This window comes from Myodes glareolus, chromosome 11, assembly GCF_982192425.1.
Source record: "Myodes glareolus chromosome 11, mMyoGla1.1, whole genome shotgun sequence".
Taxonomy (NCBI): domain Eukaryota; kingdom Metazoa; phylum Chordata; class Mammalia; order Rodentia; family Cricetidae; genus Myodes; species Myodes glareolus.
The window spans coordinates 14,266,875-14,287,973 of NC_142036.1; the positions used below are offsets into that span (position 1 = coordinate 14,266,875).

The 21,099-nt window shown below is 48.9% G+C and overlaps 2 protein-coding genes across 6 annotated transcripts; one reads left to right on the plus strand and one right to left on the minus strand.

The window, feature by feature from the left end:
* Window positions 1–304: 304 nt before the first annotated feature.
* On the plus strand, window positions 305–10,543 carry Cdca4 (cell division cycle associated 4). 5 transcript variants are annotated; one of them, XM_048431437.3, is made up of 2 exons: window positions 305–472; window positions 8,568–10,543. In XM_048431437.3, exon 2 carries the CDS (start codon window positions 8,574–8,576, stop codon window positions 9,288–9,290), a length of 717 nt encoding a protein of 238 aa, XP_048287394.1. In that variant the 5' UTR covers window positions 305–472; window positions 8,568–8,573; the 3' UTR covers window positions 9,291–10,543. The 5 variants fall into 5 exon arrangements, with proteins under 5 accessions (XP_048287394.1, XP_048287395.1, XP_085554143.1 ...); XM_048431438.3 differs by lacking the exon at window positions 305–472 and adding an exon at window positions 479–927; XM_085698017.2 differs by lacking the exon at window positions 305–472 and adding an exon at window positions 3,424–3,503.
* Window positions 10,544–13,773: 3,230 nt separating this feature from the next.
* Window positions 13,774–20,547, minus strand: Clba1 (clathrin binding box of aftiphilin containing 1). The gene is given in 6 exon segments (XM_048431434.2): window positions 13,774–14,357; window positions 14,360–14,465; window positions 15,509–15,625; window positions 17,528–17,657; window positions 18,940–19,085; window positions 20,119–20,547. Coding segments are annotated over 6 exon segments (981 nt in total). The 3' UTR covers window positions 13,774–14,304.
* Window positions 20,548–21,099: the final 552 nt, after the last annotated feature.

Below are 21,099 nucleotides of genomic sequence, written 5' to 3' on the forward strand. Positions count from 1 at the left end.
TGTTCAGCCTTAGGACAGAAGGTTGCGGCAGAAGGCCGAGGCAGAAGCGCCGGCAGGAGCGAGGAGACTGAGGACTGGCTGGAAAAGATGCGCTTAAGAAATCAGGGAGTCAGCGGCGGACCAGGCGCACGAACCACTGGGAACGGGGTCGTGGCCGGCGCGCGGAATCCTGGGAGCCCGAGCGCGCGGAAACCTGGGAGCTGCAGTCGAGCCGTCCAGAGACAAGGGACGGGGGCGGCGCGAGGCGCGGGGAGGCATGGGAACGGGGCGGGGCGGCCCAGCGCGTGATCCTAACGGCTGGAGACGCTGCGCGGGAGTCCACGCTGGTGAGGCTCCGCCTTGCGTGGGTTTGAACGGAGCTCCGCTCTGTACTCCACCAATTGGCGCTCGCGCGGCGGTTCCATGGCGACCCTTTGTGGGCGCTAACTAGTCTTGGCTGCCGACCGTGTGGCGGGTCTGCCTCGCGGCGCAGGTGAGTGGGTGGGCTACTTGTCCCCCGGGCCTCTGCGGCCTGGGCGGCGGCGAGCACGGCACCTCCGGGGCGGCTGGGCCGCCAGAATCTCCCGGCCTCCGCCGGCGCCCGCCGCCCTGTGGCGTCCATGACGCTGCGGCGTGTTGAGTGACACATACCGAGAGCCGGAGCGGCGGGTACGAGCTGGCCCTCCCGCCCTCCGCCCACGCTCCCTAGCTTCCGCTCCTGTGGCCCTTCCTTTCTCCTCCGTCCCTCGTTTGGTTCAGCCCGTGTGGGTCTTCCACCCCACCCTGGTCGCCGCTGCTGTGCGTTTCCCTGCAGAACTGCTCGTGGGCTGCAGTTTGGGGGCACCAGACTCTGCCTGGCTCTTAGCAACGCCGAGCTCCGAGCGTCGGCTTGCTGGCTAGGGACGGATTCCTAGAGATCAGGGTGGGCTCCTTGCAGCCTCCTGCCTGGTGAGTGTTGGTCTTGAGTACTTTTCCTTTTTTTTTTTTTTTTTTTATTTTAATTCCCCTGAGGCCGTTATCAAGTGTCTCGTATTGCCCACCATTCCCCTACTACAGTAGACCTCACTTCCTTCCAAGTGATTATGGCTCAGTAGAGACTGCCAGCAACGGCATCAGTGGAACTCGACTGGAAGCCAGAGATGTTTCCCGTGGTTTCTCTCACCCAAATAGGATCACCAGGGGAGGGGATCCTCCCAGAACCTGGGACAGATGTAATGAATGGTCCAGACAGTACCCATATACTTTCTCTTGTTGGCCTTTGTATCTGACTACCAGGTGGCAGGACTAAGCTAGCCATTGGTTGAATTGATCCACGGGAAACATTGTCTACGCACAAAGTTAAGATTGATGCCTTATCAACACCCTGCATGCAGCTTTGTCAAAGTTTTATAGGTGAAATTTAAAATGCAGCCAGGAATCCCCTCCTGTTTTAGAGACACTAGTATAAGTAGGAGGCCAGGAAGTTTCCTTGGGTTGTCACTGAAACCTAGCTCCAGGCATAAGAAAGCCCCACAGCCTTCCAAGGATATTGCTCAGGGCTTTTTAGCTAACTGTTTATACAAATCTCAGGCAGAAATTGTGGGACAATATACCCCATCGCACAGCCACCAAGTTCACTGACTGCAGCAATTCTCAACTTGTTCCCTCTTCCCAGTTGCTTTTTGAGGAAGTAGTTTAAAGCAGTTGTGATTTTTGTTGTTGTTTTGTGTTTTTGAGACAAGATTTCCTTTAGCCCAGACTGGCCTCAAACTGACGCTGTCACCAGAAATAGAAATAACCTTGAACTCTTGTTCTTCTTGTCTCTGCTTCTCAAGTGTTGGGATTGCCTGTATGCCACCATGCCCAGCTCTGAAATCACTAAATCCTGATTCACCTTAACAATCCAGCATCCAGATGAGTGCTTGATTGTTGGCTATAGTCCAAGCCCTGGTTGTGTTAGGTCTATTCAGGTAAAATCAAAACTCTGATGACTGCCTAAACTCATGATGAGAGTCCAGGAAGCTGCATGTCATCTTTTGTTAGAAGGATTAAGCAACCCCAGGTCCGACACACAGGTGGGCACAGGGAGCTGTACCCAGACCATTCTAGGAGAGTCCCTAGGGCTCAGCCATTTAGGGCTGGTCAGAACATGTGCTGGTGATACAGACCTTCATCTCGAGTTCCCTCTTTCCTCTTAGTAGTAGTTACACTGTTACCATCCCGTTTATAGCTTTGGTTCTAGAGGGACAGGTAAGTAAACACATCTGTATATTTCATTCCAGGGCTTTGGTTCTGTGAATAACCCACAGTTTATCTTGTGACTCCCCGCCATTAATGTGTGTGTGTGCCTGTGTCCATGAGTTCAAACTTGCATGAATTCCTGTGCCCGGTCTGTGAAGGTACCCTGGAACTGGAGTTCTAGGCAGTTGTAAGCCACCATGTGAGTTCTGGGTACCCAGCCTTCATCATCTGTAAATCATCTCTCCAGCCCCGCCTTGTTTGAAATCTTTAATCTGAGGCTGGTGAAAAGACTGAAGGAAGGACAGTGACGCCCTAGCAAGAGATGGAGTGTTGGTTAAAGCTCTGTTGTGCAAGAGTTGTATGTACCCTAAGGGAAAGGACAGAGGAGAGGGAAAGGTAGTTTGATAGCAAATATGTAAAAATGAATGCCTAAGAAAACTGATGAGTCCTAGACTAAGTCAGGATTTAATGGTACAGAAACCAAGCGCCAGGAAAAGGAAACATCTGTGGCTGGAAACTACTTGGTCCTGCCTGTAGACTGTCTGGTGTGCTTGTGTATACAAGTAGGCACTCGCCAGAAATGATGATCCACTTGTTAAATAACTTTATAAACACAACTTGGTGTGGATGCAACACAAGTGAAAGCTGGTGCTTAGGAAGAAAGGGGCTGGGAAAAGGGAATCTAGAGGATGGCAGGTTTTGAGTGGTTAGAATTATGGAGCACCTTTGTTTTGTGATTTTTGATTCTCTTCTAGATTGTCTAGTGAAGCTGTGGAAATAACCAAGCAGTCCAGTGAGAACAGGCGGAGGCCGGGTGTCCAGCAGAGCTTCTGTAGCTGGGAGTTGCTCCTATCACTGTTTGCAGTCTTGAGGAAAGCTTTGCAGTGGGGTGACTAGGTGTGAGCGTCTCCTGAGTGGGAAACAACACCTTCATTCTGTAATCCCAAATTTAAGAAGCAAACAGTTTTAATTTTATGATTCTGCAGAAACGGATATCAGTCTAGCAAAAATAATTTCCCAATTTGCTACAAAAAGTGGTTTTTAAAGTCTCTGGTGAAAAATTCTGCATTTTTGGTTTTCTGAGACTTGATCTCACTCACTATGTATCCTTGGCAGGCCTAGAACTTCCATGTAGACCAGACTTGGATTTGAACTAACAGAGATCCACTTTCCTCCAGTGCTTTTACCATCACATCCTACAGTTCTGTCCTCTTTTTCCCATAGGCTGGTTCTCCAGGGAGATAAAATCTTTACATTTGTCTAGCATTGCCTGCTTGATGGATTCCCCATCCTTTTGGCTCAAGGTACAAAGCCTCATCTAATGTGTATTCCGGGGTTCCAGATTCCCTCCTTTTCTTCCTGGACTCAGTCACATAGCAGACTGCAACTTTTCAACCTTAGGATGAACTAAGGGGGCCTAGAAAAGTGGGGTCAGCTGCTACCTGGGAAACGAGGACTAAGTCCTCCTACACTTGTCTGCCGTACTGGTGGTGGCGCTTATCTTTCTCCCAGGACTTGGGAGGCAGAAGCTGGTAGATCTCTGTAAATTTGAGGACAGCCAAGGCTACACAGAGAAAACCTGTTTCAAACAACAACAAATATATATAAATAAGACTGTCATTTGTTTCTTAGGTCCTGTGACTGGCTGTAGTAGGTAGGTATTTGCCTCTTTTCTTAGTCCTGAGATGGCACCAAAGAATGCTGTACTAGGTTTTTTCTTTTGGATCACCAGTCTGCTCCCAAATCATAATATGGAGACTTCTTATTAGTTATGAATGCTCAGCCTAGCTTAGGTTTGTTTCTGGCTAGCTCTTTTAACTTAAACTAACCTGTTTTTCTGTATCTGCCTTTAGCCTTGGGGCTTTTACTTTTCCTTCTGTATATCTTACTTCTGTATATCTACTTGTGTTTGCTGCCTGGCTTCTTGCCCCAGGCATGTCCCTTATTCTCTCCTCTCTTTTCCCAGCCTAGATTTCTCCTCCTGTTATCTCTACCTACCAGCCCTGCCTATCCTTTTTCTGCCTAGCTATTGGCTGTTCAGCTCTTTTTTAGACCAGTCAGGTGCCTTAGGCAGGCAAGGTAAACAAATGCAGAATAAACAAAACTAACATACCTTTACACAGTTAAAGTGGGATTCTGCAGCATAAATAAATAAACATCTTTGCCTAGTTAAATAGTATTCCACTGATGCTGTTAGCTTTTTATATCCTGGCTATAGGGCTTTTGTTAGGCAGTTGCCGATTAGAGTTCTGGAGAGCTTGCTGGTTTCTAGGCTGGTTTTGTAGGTGAGCCTTCTGGGCCGGTCATTGCAGATTATGGGTCAGAATTGTTCCCTCTGTGCTCCTGCCAGAAAGATTTGTACTTTGTCTCTTGTAAGAGCACATGCTCATGGGTGCTTCTGGGCCTTCTTTTTTGGCAGTATGTTCTTAGCACTACCCACTGCTGATCAGTCTGGCTTAGCACTCAGTCAACTTTCCATCCCCAAAGGGGCACTAGAGCTCTGTCTGGATTTCAGAATTAGTGTTCTTCATTGGGTGTGCCCACCCAGGGATTTGTGACTTGAGATACCAAAGGGCTTCATGCCCAGCTTTACTTATTTCTTCTTTTATTTATTTACCAGTGATCTTTCTGCCTCCTGCATACAGCGTTCATAAACATGTGTTGCTGACTTTAATGTACTTTGAGCTGTCTCCATATGTGAAGTGTGAGTCTCTGAAGCCCGCTTTTTTTTTCTTTGTTTTGTGACCCTCAGTTTAATCAAGCTTGCTTGCGTGAACATGGGCAGGAATTATTTACTGGAGTGTGGGCAACTTAATCTTCTTTGGTGGTTCCCTCCCCCGGCAACCTTTCGTGAGGTTCTTCCCCCCCCCCCCCCCCGTTCGTGAAGAAATGTTGATGGGGTCCCATCTTGTGCACATAATCACAGTTAACTCTTGTGATTTCATGTGTGGGGCAGCCATGTCGTGTCTAGACATTGTTATTTCACGAAACTTGTCATGTTCTACCTCTTAAGATTCTTTCTGCCCCACTTCGAGGATATTTCCTGAGCCGGGGAAATGTTGATAGAGATGTCTGGTTTAGGGTTAAGAGCTCACTAGTTTTTTTTCTTGGTATTTTGACTATTTGTGAGTCTCTGCATTAAATATGCTCTGTTGCAAATGGTGGGAGCTGCTCTTACCAAGGGTTTAAATATATTTAAAAGACAGTTTGTACATCATGTCCATTTAGGAAGATAACAGGAGTAGGTTCCCCTCCGGGGGAATTGACCTAGCCATGTGCTTTTGGCTAGCTTTATAGTACCGGTTATGAATTCTGTCCTGTGGAGCAGACTTCAGATCCAAACAGAAAGCAGTTGGTTATTTCTTATAATAGTTATGCCACTATGTCTCCAGTGAGCATCTTTTATCTTACAGATTGGTATTTTTAGTTTGCAGGGTTCATGGCTGAGAAGACCACTGATGACTTCTCTCTTCAGCCTGTTCTCCACCTCTTGGTACTAAGAAAACTATCAGGAGCCCATTTATTCTTCTTCTCTGTTCTTTTGTGAGTTCTACCCACTGCAACCTCTGGTTGGCCATGCTGCTCTCCCTGGGACCGGTCTACCTTCCAGTTGGATTATCTGTTAGATTTTAATAGTCAGAATGGGCGGCCAAGTATTCTATCAGCAAAATGGGGTTAATTCATGACATGTGAGCTAGTTTGGTTTGAGGTCTATGTTACATCTTTAAGAGTTGAAATTTTAGAGATAACCCTGAAACAAAAAGGAACTTGCCAAAGAGGAACTTTTGGGACTTCCCACCCCCTAATCCAGGGTTTCTTGTTATAGTTTGACATAGTATATTAATTCTCAATAAACTTAGCGGGTTTACCCCAGTGGCTTTAACCTTGTATTTTTTTTTTAAAGCTGGAAAAAAATCTAGTTTAAACTTAGTGGTCCACACTTGTAATCCCTTTGCTCAGAAAGCTGAAGCAGAAGGATCTCAAGTTAAGAGAACAACCTGTTAAACACACACACATACTACCACCAAAAGAGAAATCTCTGTAATGCAAGGTTATCTTAGTTACCTTTCTGTTGCTGTGATAGAATGGCCCGACAGAAAGCAGCTTGGGGAGACAGGGTTGGTCTGGACTTGGAGTTACAGCAGGGATGTATGTATCTGTCCATCATGACAGGGAAGGCACAGCATGGAAGGGTGAGGCCGACCTGGTAGTCAGGCGGCAGAGTGATCACATGTCAGTCATCTTCACACAGGAAACAGAGGATTGAAAGGGTTCTGTAACCTCTTAGACAGTACCATCAGCTGAGACCAGTGTTCAAACCCAACCCAAGTTTATTTAGTTTTAAGAGAGTTTATGTGTGTATGTATTTTGCCTGCACGTATGTCTGCACCATACGCATATAGTGCCTGCTGAGTCCAAAAGACGGTGTCTGTTGGATACCATGGAAACCAAGTTACAGATGGTTGTGAGCTGCCATGGATCCCTATCTCCAGCTCCAAATTCAAGGGGTTTAAACGAATTTGCCTGGCCTGGTGTCATACAACTTATAATCCTAGCACCTGGGAAGCAGAGGCTGGCCTGGTTTACCCAGTGAATTCCAGGCTAGCCAGGACCCTGATTCAAAAAGAAAACATAACCTTGAATATTCTTAACAGAAGCAATGTAGGTTTTTGTGTGTATGTTTGTGTGTTGTGTGTGTGTGTGTGTGTGTGCTTATATGGGGTCCAAAGGCTGATATTTTGTATCTTACCTATTTGCTCTCCACTTTAATTATTAAGGCAGGGTCTCAGTTGAGTCCAGAGCGAGCCTGCACCAGGGATCAACTATTTTTACCTCCCGAGCTCTGGGATTAGAGTTGGGCCATCATACCATACTACATAGGTTGTAAGGATTTGAACTCTGATTTTACTTTGTGTGGCAAACATTTAACCTGCTGAGCCATTGTCCTGGCTTCATGAAGTGTTTTTGTTTTTTTGTTTTTGTTTGTTTTTTTTTTTGACTTATGTTCTCTGTGTATTACATACATTTATGTATGTGCATGCGTGGTGCTCTTGGGAGTCAGAATAGGGCATTGGATTTCCTGGAACTTGAGTTATAGATGGTTTTGTGCCACCATGAAGTACTGGGAACTGAACTTGGATCCTCTGAAAGAGCAGCCAGTGTTCTTAACTACTGAGCCAATCTCTGGCCTCTCTTGATATTATTTATACTTTGGTGGTAAGCTCCTTTCCATCACTACAACATAGATGATAAAACTTGATGGGTAGCATGGACAGTACTGATAGTCGCTTACTTTCCTGGGCATAATCTTGTAGGAAAAAAGAAGCTCTTGGCACTAGGTCTCTTAATTTTTTATCTTGAGTTTCTAATGTTTTTTCATATGAAGTTGCATCCTCTTTACTCCTCTCTCACTTAGGTGTGTGGGGATGTGTTGGGAACTGGGCACTGTGGCCAGCACACTTGTCCAGGCATGTTCACTTACTGGAGATCTCCTGTGGCCGCCTGGGGCTTTGTCCTGCCATCGCATGAGTGCAAGGAGAATGGAATTGATTGGGTGTGGCCTCTGTGGAGTCGCTTTTCTCTGGCCATAGTTCCATTGGGAGCCCTGGTCATTTCAACTGGATTGTTTCCAGTTTGGGACAACTGAGTAGAGTACTATGAATATTCTTTACAAGTTTTTACATGAGCCTTAGCTTTCATTTCATTGGAACAAATACTCAAGAGGCCACATAAATTATGTAAAGGTCTATGACTCTGAAAGGAAGAAGGTAGCCTTTTTTTATATCTAAAAAAGTCCTAAAGTTTATATATTTAAGAGATTCTGGGGGAGGAAGTGGAAATTTTGAATGGTATTATTTATAAAGCAATAAAAAAAGTTCTGTTAAGGATAACTTGACATTTAATTTCAAATGTATTATTTAAAATAATATTTTTTTCTTTTGGTTTTTTGAGACAGGTTTTCTCTGTAGCTTTGGAGTCAGTTCTGGAACTAGCTCAGGTAGACCAGGCTGTCCTCAAACTCACAGATCCGCCTGCCTCTGCCTCCTGAGTGCTGGGATTAAAAGTGTGTGTCACCACCGCCCAGCTTAAAATAATGTTTTTTATTTTAAAATAAAATTTAAACCTGAAGAGATGACTCAACAGCTAAAAGATTTTGTCACACAAACATAAGGACCAAGTTCTGTTTGTGTTTGTTTGTCTGTTGATGAAAATTAGGCTACAGCTTAGAGCTGTGCTGCTGTGACGGGAGCTGTGCCTCAGGCAGCCTCCCAGATGGTGTCGCTGGCGCTGTGTGGTCACTTCTGTCCTGGGTACTGTCAGCCAGGAGGCTGGCGTATGTTAATTGGTGTCTTCCTTGGTTCCCACAGGACACAATGTTTGCTAGAGGGCTGAAGAGGAAATACGGTGACCAGGAGGAAGGAGTAGAGGGTTTTGGCACTGTCCCTTCCTATTGCCTGCAGCGGCAGTCACTCCTGGACATGTCCCTGGTCAAGCTCCAGCTCTGCCACATGTTAGTGGAGCCCAATCTCTGCCGCTCGGTCCTCATCGCCAACACAGTCCGGCAGATCCAAGAGGAAATGAGTCGGGATGGTGTGTGGCATGGAATGGCACCCCAGAATGTAGAACAACGGGCACCAGTTGACCGCCTAGTCTCCACAGAGATCCTGTGCCGTACAGCCAGGGGAACTGACGGGGAGCACCCCCCTCCTGAACTGGAAGATGATCCCCTGCAAAGCTCAGCTTCTGAGCTTCCCATAGTCAGCTCAACACAGGGACAGAGGAACCCTCAGAGCAGCCTCTGGGAGATGGACAACCCACAAGAAAACCGGGGAAGCTTTCAGAAGTCACTGGACCAGATATTTGAGACCCTGGAGAACAAAAGCCCCAGCTCAGTGGAGGAACTCTTCTCAGACGTGGACAGCTCCTATTATGACCTAGACACGGTGCTAACAGGAATGATGAGTGGGACCAAACCCAGTCTCTGCAATGGCCTCGATAGCTTTGCTGCAGCTCCCCCACCTCCCAGCTCCACTTGCAAGTCTGATCTGGCTGAGCTGGACCATGTAGTAGAGATTCTGGTGGAGACCTGAGAGAAGGCCCCTGGTGGACCAAGGACAAGGTCACACACCCCATGGAGCTCTTATGTGCTGTGATCCAGAGATAGGCAAGCACTTGTCCCAAAGGGGGCCCTGCCTTTCTGACTATGAAAATACCCTGGGACAGATTTTCTCTGCGAGGCTGCAAAGACAGAGCAAGCCGTTGCCAGGAACTGAGCTCTTTTAAAACTTTGGGCCCTGGGTTCATTTTCCTGTTTGGGATCACTGTGGAGGATGGTGTGCCACGGTTGTGTCTAATGTATTTTAAATTAGGTAGACGAACTTTCTAAAATTTAAGTTTTATATGTTTTGGGCAATATTTTGTCTTAAGATATATTTTTTAAACTTTTTATACTTTAGATTTTTTTCAGCTATTTTCTTAAAATTATATTTTTTCTACAAACATCCTCTGCTGCTACATTAGAAACATAACCTAAGTAATTACAATTGGTGTGTGTCATTTTTAAGGTTTAAATAGAAAATATTTTTTGGTAATGAGTCTCTACACTCCCAAGGCAACAGTGTAAATGTAGCCGGCCAGGTGTTTACATGAGAGGCCCAATCATGGTCTGCATTCTAGCAGAGTGTCTGAAATGAGAACCGTGCACAGCTCCAGTGCCTCCTCACTGGGTCAGCTCTGCAGGTGGTGTCTTCCTGTCAGCGGTAGGGTGGTTCTATTTATGCCTATTTATATGTAAATGCCACTGAAGGCTAAGGTCAGGTGTCTAGAAATTACACAGTTAGTTCTGTCTCAGGCAGTGCCTTATGTAGTCTTGTCCTTGGCCATTACTGCCTGGCTCCCAGGCACTAATGTGTGACAGAAGGGCATGACCTAACACCTCATGTTCCATGTCAAGTGTGTGTACATGGAGGCTGCTGGGTACCAAGCATGCGTGTGCTTGGGAAGGGTGTGTGTCCTCACCCATGTCCTCAGTAGGGAACATCCATGCTTGCTTGCTTTTAAAATGGTGCTCAAACATTTTAAGGTTCAAAACAATCTGACTCCATCTAATTTTAGGGCCCCTTAATCCTGGGGTGGCCCCTAAGTTGTCTGCTTGGATCTCAAGGTTCTGCTACCTGATCACATGTCAGACTCTTCCTCCCTCCATGCATGTTTTTTCTGTTTCTCATTTGCTTTTTTTGGACTTCCCCACCTGAGCCTAAGGTTTTATTTTTTTTCTGTGTTTGTATGACTATTCTTTAATATCATCAATGTAAACCTCACTTTATTAAAAATATCCAGCAAATGGAATGTGTTATGAAATTTTTTTTATCCTAATCCTTCAACTGAGATTGCTTTCGGTGGTCTCAGCATTTTATATGCTTTCTATTAAAGGCACATAACTTCTTTTTGTGCTAAATAGGCAATAGGTTTGTTTTCTTAACCTCATGACTCCCAAGGGAAAGCTCTCCCTTACCTTTCAGCTCCTGCTGCCTTCCCTGGGTCTAAGGGCTCTAGGTAATCTGTAGGAACAGCCAAGCCCCAGTCTGTGACAGTGATCTTACGTGTGCCTTCTTATAAAAGCTCGTTTAAAGGGTGTGCTTTACTAAATAAATCTAAGGCAGAATTTCTCTTTTACATTTTATTTATGTGGAGGGATATATTTGTCACAGTGCCCATGTGGAGGTCAGAAGACAATTTCTCAAAATCAGTTTTCCCTGTGGGCCCAGGGATGGAACGCAGGTCCACAGAAAGCTGAGCTGCCCTGCCAGTCCCTATAACAGGAATTGCTTGTTTAAAGCATTTCTGTTCCTCCTAGTAGCTACTTTGCAGCCTTAAAAAGCTAGATCTTTGGCTGGGCGGAGGTAGCACATGTCTTTAATCCTTGTACTCTGGAGGCAGAGACATGCATGAATTCAAGACCAGCCTGATCTACAGCGCAAGTCCCAGGACAGGCTCCAAAACTACAGAAGAACCATGTCTTGAAAAAACCAAAAAACGAGAAAAGAAAAGATCTTTGGAAACTGAGCTGTGTGTCAGCCTTGAGATGCTTGTGTTTAGAAAGCTGCTGGGAGACCTGAGACTGAGCAGCCTGACCAAGGCTTTTCACCCTGCTGCATTCTGTGTTTCTGCCTGGATGGCAGTGAGCCCCAAAATAGAATTGCTGGGATTTCCTAGGTACCATTGGGTTTAATCGTGCACATGTGACATTTTTAGATTAGATATGAATTTGATGACTGCTTGGAAGCAGATTTTCCGTGTGTTTATAAATACATAACTAGGGATGCAGTGTTAAAATCTCAGCACTTGAGGATTGCCAAAAATTCAAGGCTAATCTAGGTAGTTTCAGGCCAGGCCTGTGGTAGGGATCACTGGCCATTATGCCTCTGGAGTAACCATTTACCAAATGGCAGGCCAAGGATGTAGTGCTCCTGGCAGCCTTCGCCCATAGCTGCTTTCTGTGCAGAGAGTGGACAGGAGGCACTCAGGTCAGAGCTGTCCAGGTTTTTCATCGGACTACCTGTACCTCATCTTTATTTGGTAAGTATCTCAAATATGTACATGGACCGAACAACATTTCATCAGGCATAGGGTGGGGCTCTTGAGGCCCTATCCCTCTCTGAGGATCTATTCAGTTAAAGGTTGGGGAGGGAGTGTCATTTTCTTGAGTAGTGTGGCCACTGATACAGTGGTCCCCATTTTCCAAAAAATAAACATTCCCACAGTTGTGCAGCCTAATTAAGTCACATTAAAAAAAAAAAAAAGACATGGAGGTAAGGAGATTTGGAAAGAAGGGTTCAGAGTGAGAAGGGATGAAATGACTTTGTGTAAATCCCAAATACATGAGCCGCATCCTCTGTCCTTCGGTTCCCACCTGCAGTCCTCTAGACTAACTGTGTGTCTAGTCAGTGTGTTGCTGCTTTAGAAGTCAGAAGTTTGTGAAGGCGGCGGCTATGCACCTCTGGTGAAGTGAGCTAAAGATTGAGAACATTTGCCTGAGACACTGCCTTCCTACGTGCTCCATGTGTGTTGCCTCACTGCTGATCTCACCAGCAAAGTGCAGGACACAAACCAAGTGAGGTCTCTGCCACTGCTCAGCTGAAGCTCTGCCAGGGTCCCGCCACCTGAAGCAAAGCCACCAGGCAAGTAAGCCTCTGAGGAAGGGAGTGGAAATAAATGTCCTGGAGGGTGGGGAGGGGCAAGGAGCTTGCTGAGGACCTGTTCTCCTGAGCTGTTCAGGTGCTGCACTCAGTTCAGGCTTGGCTGTTCCAGGCAACTGGACCCCTGGCTCTCAGCATTCATGTGTTCTGAGAGGCTCCTGACGGCTTCACGTCTCATGCAGCTGCTGGGGGCCCAAGAGCAGAGTGTTTCAGAGCACTTGTAAGATGCGGTGCCGTATATTGTTTGTCCATTCCTGCTTTAGTTGACAGAATTGCATTTAGCCATGTATGTTTTCAAATGTCTAGGATGGCTAAATGGAGCTGTGACCGAAGGCTACATCTGAGTAATAAGGATTCTAAGTCTTCAGTGATTTCTGAGAATATAATTCATTTCCCCCCAAGATAAGGTTTCTTTGCATAGCCCTTACTGTCCTGAAACTTGCTCTGTAGACCAGACTGGTTTCAAACTCAGATCCACCTCTCTGCCTTCCGGTGTTGGGATAAAGGCATATACCACCATTCCCCGCTTTGTGATTCATGGTTAAACTTGCCAGTGTTTACACTTTAGGGGTCTTGAATGTTGACCTGAGACTACCATGGCAGACACATCTCCATCAGGCCCTGCTAACTGCCGCTCAGACTCTAGGGATTTCACATTTTAAGACTCCACTGAAAGAGTCATCTGCTGGTCTCTGCACCTGGCTTATTCCACTCAACATAATGTCCTCCAGGCACATCCCTGTTGCTGCGGTTTCATCTTTTCCTGGATAGACGGTATTCTTCCTTTATCCACTCATCCTGGGTCAGGACAACCCAGATGACGCCACCTTGGACATTGTGAACCCCACTGCAGTGAACGTGATACAAACAGCTTTTCCACAGACAGCCCTTCCTTTGGGTATCTCCCCAAGCAGTGGCATTGCTGGATCACAAGGCAGTTGTTTTAGTTTTGGGAGAGAATCTTTATACTGTTTCCCATAATAGTTGTTCTCATTTACATCTCTATGTCCTTGCCAGCTCATCATCCTAACAGTGTGGTGGTGGCTCACGGCTTGACTGCACTTCTCTATGGTCGATGTTCATCCACCTACTGGTCATTTCCACTCCTCCCCCAGGGAAAATAAAAACAATGAGCTATCCTTGTGTTACAACCCTCAAACTGTGTGTCACCTAGTGGTGGCTGAGTACAAGGGTCAGACATATCAGCACCTTTCTTCTTCCCTCCTGATGGGAACAGTTCCAATACTCCTGTCTATACTGGTCTCTGGTTCTGGACCACTTGGTCAGTTCAGTCAATAGGGAAGCTAGTGTCTCCTGAGCAGGTCAGTCCCACAGTAGCCTCTCCAAGAGCTAAGGAGTGAATAAGAACACAGTCTTACACAGTCTTCTTTTTAATAAAAGTTTACAAAATTCAGTGTTGCCTGCTTGTGTCTGCCCCTAGAAGAAAACAGTTGTCTCAGCAGGTGCTCACCCAGCTGTCCTCCTGGGACACTCAGTGTGTTCTCCCACCCACCCTTCCACTCAGAAGAGCTTGTCTCGAGGCTGCTGGGTGAGGGAGGGATCCAGCACAGGGATATGCATTAGCATCTCAGGGGAGCCAGGACCAGGGTGGGTTCCTGCAAGTGATCAGCAGCTGTCTCCTGCTTCCTGAACTCATGGGTCCTAGTATGATTCAGGCGGGGGTCACCAGGCTCCTGGTACCCATCTACAGTGTCCCCAGAAACTCTCTGGAGACTGGCTCGGCCCTAGGACATTCCCTCTGCACCCCATGAGATCTGAGTGCTTGAGGTATAGAGTAGGTTGACAGAGGACCTGGGAAACAGTGCCACAGAATAGTTCTCAGACTCTAGTACTAAAACCAGTGAGAATGTAAAATATTTCATAAAGGTACAAAGTACTCCTGCTTTTAGCAAACACTGTTATTAAAGAGTGCCACTTTTAGGTTGCGTGGAGTAAAGGTCTTTTTTGTGGAATGGTGATGTAGTGTCCACGTCCTTGTAGTGGAGTCTTCAGAAACAGGCTGTAGGTGACCAGGCTGCCCTGTCTGCTGCCAGACGTCCCTGAGAGCTGAGAGGAAGTGGTGATCGGGTATTAGAGCTGACACCAGAGAAGCCTGAGTAGGTTCCACTCCGCACCCCCACCCCAGATTCTCTCCTTGGTTTCAATGTGCAGTGCATCCAGAGAACCATCCAGGCCGAGGGGACGAGGACAGTGGCTACGAGAGTCATCCCCTCCACCCCTGCACCACTGCCAGACGGTGTCTTACAATTCTGTGACTGCCCTGCAGTCCAGAAGCAGCGTGGGTCTGTTCCTGCCTGTGTTCCTGGCCCTGGTGCTGGGTCTTGTCACCTAGGCCTTGGACTCCTGACTTCAGCGTCCAGATTTCTACCTCAGAGCTGCTGCTGGGCATCCTCCAAGTGCTATGGTGAGGGATGAATGTTCTAAATGTCTTGTTGCTCAAAAGGGAACTGCAGCACTCCTTCAGAGGTTTGTCCTTCCAAAAAGCTGAGGGACAGTCTTATGGGACCTCTGGCATCATGCCCTGTTAGTTTATAATAATTCCCTTTCCCGAGTGCCATAGAACCCATTGCCTGCCCCATATATCAACCAAGGCTGCAACCTAGCTGGGCAGCACCACACTGTGCCCTGATGCTTGGTTTCCCACAGAGCCACAGGGCTGTATTCCATCCCCCACCTCCTGCCACCTCTTCCCAACACTACAGTGCAGGTCTCTGTGGCACATACTCCAGTCACTGCCTAACTGATTGTCTCCTGGGCACACATTAAGAGCCCTTCCCGAAATGCCTGGTTAAAGAGGAGCACAAGATCCAGGCCCAGACATGCCTGTTCTCCCTCCCTGGTAAAAGAGAGGGGTAGGAACAAGGCCCCTTTCCTGTCCACACCTCTCTTCCTGCTGGGCCTGCTGTGACTAACTGCTGGGTTGACTGCAGAAGGACCCTCAGCCTGAGAAGTGCTGCTCCCTGGACCTGTAGGCGCCGCTGCCAGCTTCTGACCCAACAGTTATGCCACCCCAGCTTCTTGACGCCCTTCCCGGTCCTTGGGTACTCTTGATGAACACTCAGAGGGATGGGGCTCCTGACTCTGCTCACCTTGGTCTGAATCAGGGCTTTGCAGTGGTGTAGGTGGAAGCTGCTGACTGCAAGCAGCTCTTCAGGCTTTCTGAGATCAGAACCTTCCAGAACATGACCCTGGTCTCCAGAAAGGCTCTACGGGGAAAAAACTTTTGTCACAACATTGCCATTTTCATTCTAAAATCACAGTAATCTTAATTCTGGATGCCTTGGGTCCCCCAAGGGTCAGGCCCATGGCCTCCCTTCCTTGCCTGCCACCTGCTGAGCATCACCTGGTTCACGAGCCTCCAGAACTGGGGTGCTCCTCAATCTTCCAGCTGTGCCTTGAATATATCTCTAACGTGTAGGTGTTACAAACTGAATTTCAAAGTCCATATGTTAACTGCATTTGGAGGGAAACTTGGGGAGATGATTAGGATTTGAGGAGGTTATCAGAATGCTGCCTCCATGGTGGCATTAGTGGCATTATGAGCAGAGACTAGAGCTGGCATGCTTGCTGTGTCTCACCTCACAGGATGCTGAAGCCGGTACCAGCGCCATGTTTTTGTACTTCCCGTGAATATGTAAATATTCACCTGGTCTTAGGTGCTCTGTTACAGATAGCCACCTCCAGGAGGTCCCCTTTGCCCTGCCATTGCCTGGAGTTGTCCCCTGGAGCCTGATACCCAGGAATCCTATTTCCTAGCCTTCAGGTTCAATTTTTCCTGCATCGTAAGGCCAGGCTGACCTATGTGGGATGTGGGTGGGCAGGGACTTTGGGAGGGTGCTCTTCCTCCCAGTTCCTCACCCATTTCCTGACCAGCCTGGTGACCTTGGGCTGATAAAGTAAGCAGCCCACATCGTGGCCCTCACCAGGGTCAAGCTGCCTTCCTTCTTGATCTCTTTATTTAAAGCTTTGAGTAATATTTAAGAGTGAAAAGGCCTTTTCCACCTCACTCTGAGGTGTGACATCTCAGGAAACTCAGGAGGTTGATCTGTGTACACCGATGCTTCACTGGGTGTTGCCTAGTGCTGTTCTCCAGCCACCGCCCGAGCCTTTTTCTCCTGCTGCTCTGCCCTGGACTTAGCTGGCTCCCCCCTCAGACTTTCTTCTTGGGACCACCATGTGTTTAGACCTCTGCCTAAGGCACCTCTCAGGTATGCACCAAGTCAACCCACTACATTGCTGATCCCAAACATGCCACATATTTATGCAGAACTTGCCCTCGTTCCCAACTCTTCCTGTGTGCTGCTATAGCCCTGGCCTACGTGCATCACCCCCTGGCAGGCACCTGGCTCCTGCCCATCCTTCTTCATCTGCTTCTGTTCCCGTTAGCAGCTCCCAAGAGGCCTACCACCAACAGGGTAGCACTGCACAGCGTTCTGCTATGGCACAGCATCACCTCCTCCCCCACTCACCCCGACCCACATACACCTTGTCTCCTCATGCCTGCTGGAGTCACGCGCACGTATCTAAGGGCAGCATGCTACCCGAGAGACAGGACACCCTACCCCGCTGCCCTCTCCAACTCTGCCCTGTTCCAGTCCCGTTCTGAGAAGTACACCAAGGTTTTGTGGAAGATGGTCTTCCCAGTGCTGACAGCAGGTAAGTCTGCGTTCAACCCATGCTGTCCCTGGTCAGTGGTCTCCAAAGTGTGCCAGGCCAGTGTGACTGGCCACAGCACAGTCTCCACTTCCCCTGGATATGAAGACATCCCCTGGGGCTGGTTGCTGGTGATAGCTTTTTGGAAGTGATTGGATCCTGAGGGCTTCATGCATGTACTAATTCACCAAATGGGTGCATAATCCCATAGCATTACTGTGATGAGATAGACATTCTAGGGGTAAGGCCTGGTTGGATGAAGTGGGTCATGAGAGACGCGTCCTTGAGGCTATGTCTTGCCTCTGTCCCTGCCTACCCACTATGACAGTTTTCTTTTGAGACACCCTTCATCTCACCACAGGCCCAGAGACACGGAAATAGCTAGAATTTGGACTAAAATAAATCTTTTTTCTCAGGTATTATGCCTGACTTCCGCGATCCCCAAGCCGTCTTACCTTCTGAGCAGCATCTACACCAAGGACAGGAAGGAGCTTTTCCCGACAGTGAGATTCGCTCCAGAGACGCAGTGTAGTGGACACAGTGTCAGTGTTCTGAAGGGCTCTCCAGAGTTTCCTAGATTCAGAACTGGGAGAAAGATGCAGTCACAACAGGAGACCTGAAAGGCTTCCCAGCAGCTACTGAAGCTCAGCCCCACAGCACATGGCACATGGCCCCCCATGATGACTCAGGATGGGGCTCTCCTCTCTCGTAAACCCAAATATTCACTATCAACTTGCCCTCCCTCGTATCTGTCCACATGTCCCCTATCTACGCATCTTCTTGGAGAAGCCCTGAGGCCAGATGTACTGGTGTTATCTGCTCAAGTGTCTATAGCCCTCCTGGTCACAGAACAGATGCACACATACAGGGTGCATACTCTGGAGAATCAGTGGAGAAATCCACAGGGAATGTTGACTGTGGCCATGTTAGTGCTGTGTGCCATGTGTGCTGAGCCCTGAGGATTAAAATGGCACCTAAGAGCTGCAAGGCCGTACAGGATGTGCCAATGCTGGGCCATCTTTTCCAAACCCTCACGTGTTTCTGAACACAGTGTTCTACCCTCAAGCAATACCAGTCCTCCTGTCCCAGCATGCCTAGCCTTGCCAAACCTGACACCTGGGCCTCTGAAGGACTTGGCCGTGGCCTGCTGGGCTGTCCTGAGGCAGGCGTTCCTGGTAGGCTAGGCTCTGCAGGAGCACCAGGCTGCAAGGCACTGCTGGTCATAGCCCCTGGGCTCCAGGCCTAAATCCCCAAGCTCTTGTGGAAGGCCTTTTGGGCAGGTTCTGGGTTGGCCCACATGGTAGTCTTGATGACTACCATGAGTCATCATGGTAGAGTCCAGAGTCTGCAGAGCTCTGACCATGCTCAGGCATGCTGAGGCATATAGAAACCCTAAAGCACACAGCTAGCTTCCCCTGAGCCCTGGGTGACAGAGCCTGCTCACCCTACCTTCTCCTCAATTAGCGTCTCTTTGGTATCTCGGCCCCTTACCAATGTTACTGCTGGCTGAGAGCACATCCCTACCAAATGGCCAGCCAGACACTACTATGTGTGATTTTCTCTAAAAACACACACAAGGTAACCCTGAAGGTCTGTGGCTGCTCTTGGGGTGCTTCCTATAACTGGCTGAGGGTCGTAAGGTGTCAGGTCCCACTGAGCCAAGTCCCTAGCAATAGCCCTACCATTGGAAGGACACTACTGGAGCATCCATCTGTGCTGCTGGTCCCTCTGGAACGCTGTGGCACACAGGTGCCTACAGGGACTCTGTAATCCCCAGGAACAATCGTTTTAGCTATGTGAAACCACTTTAGCAAACAGAAATGAAGTCTGTTTTGCCAACCCCTGGTTCCAGTCTAAGTTCCATTACCACAGTCTAGGCACAGATGCAAGGCCACCATTTTCTTCACTGCTGATTTCTAAGAAATGGTCTAGAGAACAAATGTCTTCAGTTGTCCGTTCCACTGGGACTTCTTGAAACGCAAACCTAAAAACCTTCTCATAGCTGAGGATGGACTGCAAAGAAAGAAGATCCCAACGTTAGGAGCAATGTATACATTAGGTAACTTTATTCCAAATAATTTTCTTTAACATAAGTGCATTTTGTCCCTGGTTGCATGCTCAGTTGGGTGTTGCCATGACTGATTTTCCTCAGAATCTCCAGGCTGCTTAAAAAAAAAAAAATACAGTGGGCTTGCAGGAAATGAGCGCACAGTTAAGCTCTGTCAGGACACGTGGAGAAGGGGAGAAGGTGGACTTCAGCACTGTCCCTGTCTCCATGTCCCTTCACCTTACACGGACTCTGAGTTAGCCAGGGCGACGTGGGCAGGGTCTAGCAGACCCTAGCTGGGTGCTAGCAGAGAGGGGGCGTTCTGCAGGTCCGCGGGCTGCAGCACGACTGGGTGCACAGTCCTACACTCACCCAGTGTTTTATGTAAAGCCCCCATCCCGTGCAAATGCTTCCCAACACTGCAAACATGGTGGAGAACAAACTTGGAGGTGCAGCTGACTGCCTCACAGCGGCCCTCGTGGGAGGCGCGAGGAGACAGGTCTCATCAGCAGTCTACCCAGTTTGGGGCCAGGATGGCTGACAGGCGGGGCTCAGAGGCAGTCAAGGGAGCAAAGGTGGGGTCAGTTCTGAGGGCTGAGTAGGACCCTTGTCTTGGCATGACCTGGTTCAGTACTCAAAACTGAACTGTGATATCTGAGTTTCAGATCTGAGGCTTTCTAAACCTGAAATTCGGGATCCCCATGTGCCCTGAACAGGACCGTACGAGTGCAGCTTCAGACCTCAGGAGAAGAGTTCAGAGGAAGCTGCCCAGCTTGGGCCCCCACCATGCCTTGTTCAGATCCATTTCTTCGGAGTGCCCTGGTCAAGTCCTCCATTCCTTGTCCTCCTCTTAAGAAGAGGACAGCCAACCACACAGCGAAAGACAAACCAGCAAGGGGACTCAAAGGCTGGCGAGACCCCCAGCACCCCGCAGTGCTCAGAAGCCTGGGCAAAGTCTAATGGCTATACAAAATACCTCCCACTCGACCACAGAAATACCTCAGAAGATGGGTCAGCAGCAGTTCCTGTCACCCAGGGTCCACCTCGCTGCATCTGGTAAGAACCATGCTCTTTTGGGATTGAAGGGGTTTTCAGCGACTGGTGTTCTGCGGCTCTCCCTAGGAGTTCAAAGGACTGAGCAAACTGCTCAGACTTAGCTGAAGACTCCCTGAAGCCTTCGAACTCTCCCCACCCGCCGCTGAGCTCCCCTGGGTGCAGACAGCTGAGTGTGCAGGTGGGAAGACCCTCTTCCAGCCTGAAGCCGCTAGCTTTGGCGTCAAGCAGAGTCAGGGGACCATCGCAACAGAGTCTCCTCCGTTCCAAATCGTCACCACTCTGTTCTCCAGCTGTTTGGTGGAGGGACCCCTCTCCAGGGTCCTGTACGAGGTCACTCGCTGATTCTCTCCTCACCTCCTGCCCGCCTTGCATCTTGGTATGGCCAGGCCAGCCGACCCGAAGGAAAGCTGCTCAGAAGACATGCAGCTGCTGAGCTGGAGTTGCCCAGGGCTTCCTGGGAGTGTTCACGTGCCTCTGTGGAGTCGACCCCTCCTGGCACTCGTGGGTGGTCAGTCCTGCACGGGGGCGTGTCCTAGGCCCAAACAAGTAGAGGCGAAGGAAGGCCTGTGGGTAGACGTGCGTCCTAGTGGACGGGCCGCAGAACTGGGTCTGCGAGGACGCTGGCTGAGGGAACGGAGCTCGGGGATCTCGTCCCAGGCGGGAGTCCGGGACCGGGTCCGAGGTCCGGGAGAAGGGGATCCTGGGCTCCCAGAGGCCCGCAAGGCGCACACCCACCTTCGCCACCGTGACGCGCCTCCCGGCGCCCGGCCGGGAGATACCCACAGCCTGCTCAGCCCGCAGCCTGTGCCGCGCGTTGCCCGGCAACGGTGCGCGCCCGCAGGCTTCCGGCGTGCTTCGCGTGGCGTCAGCACGCCACCGCGCAGCGTGGCTCACAGCTCCGCCGCCCATGTCCCGCCCTCTCTG

Bases quoted from the DNA above. Each gene is read 5' to 3' on its own strand.
- Cdca4 (XM_085698019.2), top strand. From the start codon at position 5,639: ATGGCTGAGAAGACCACTGATGACTTCTCTCTTCAGCCTGTTCTCCAC. The intron at 5,693-8,567 runs GTACTAAGAAAA...TGGTTCCCACAG, and splicing joins AGCCTGTTCTCCACCTCTTG to GACACAATGTTTGCTAGAGG.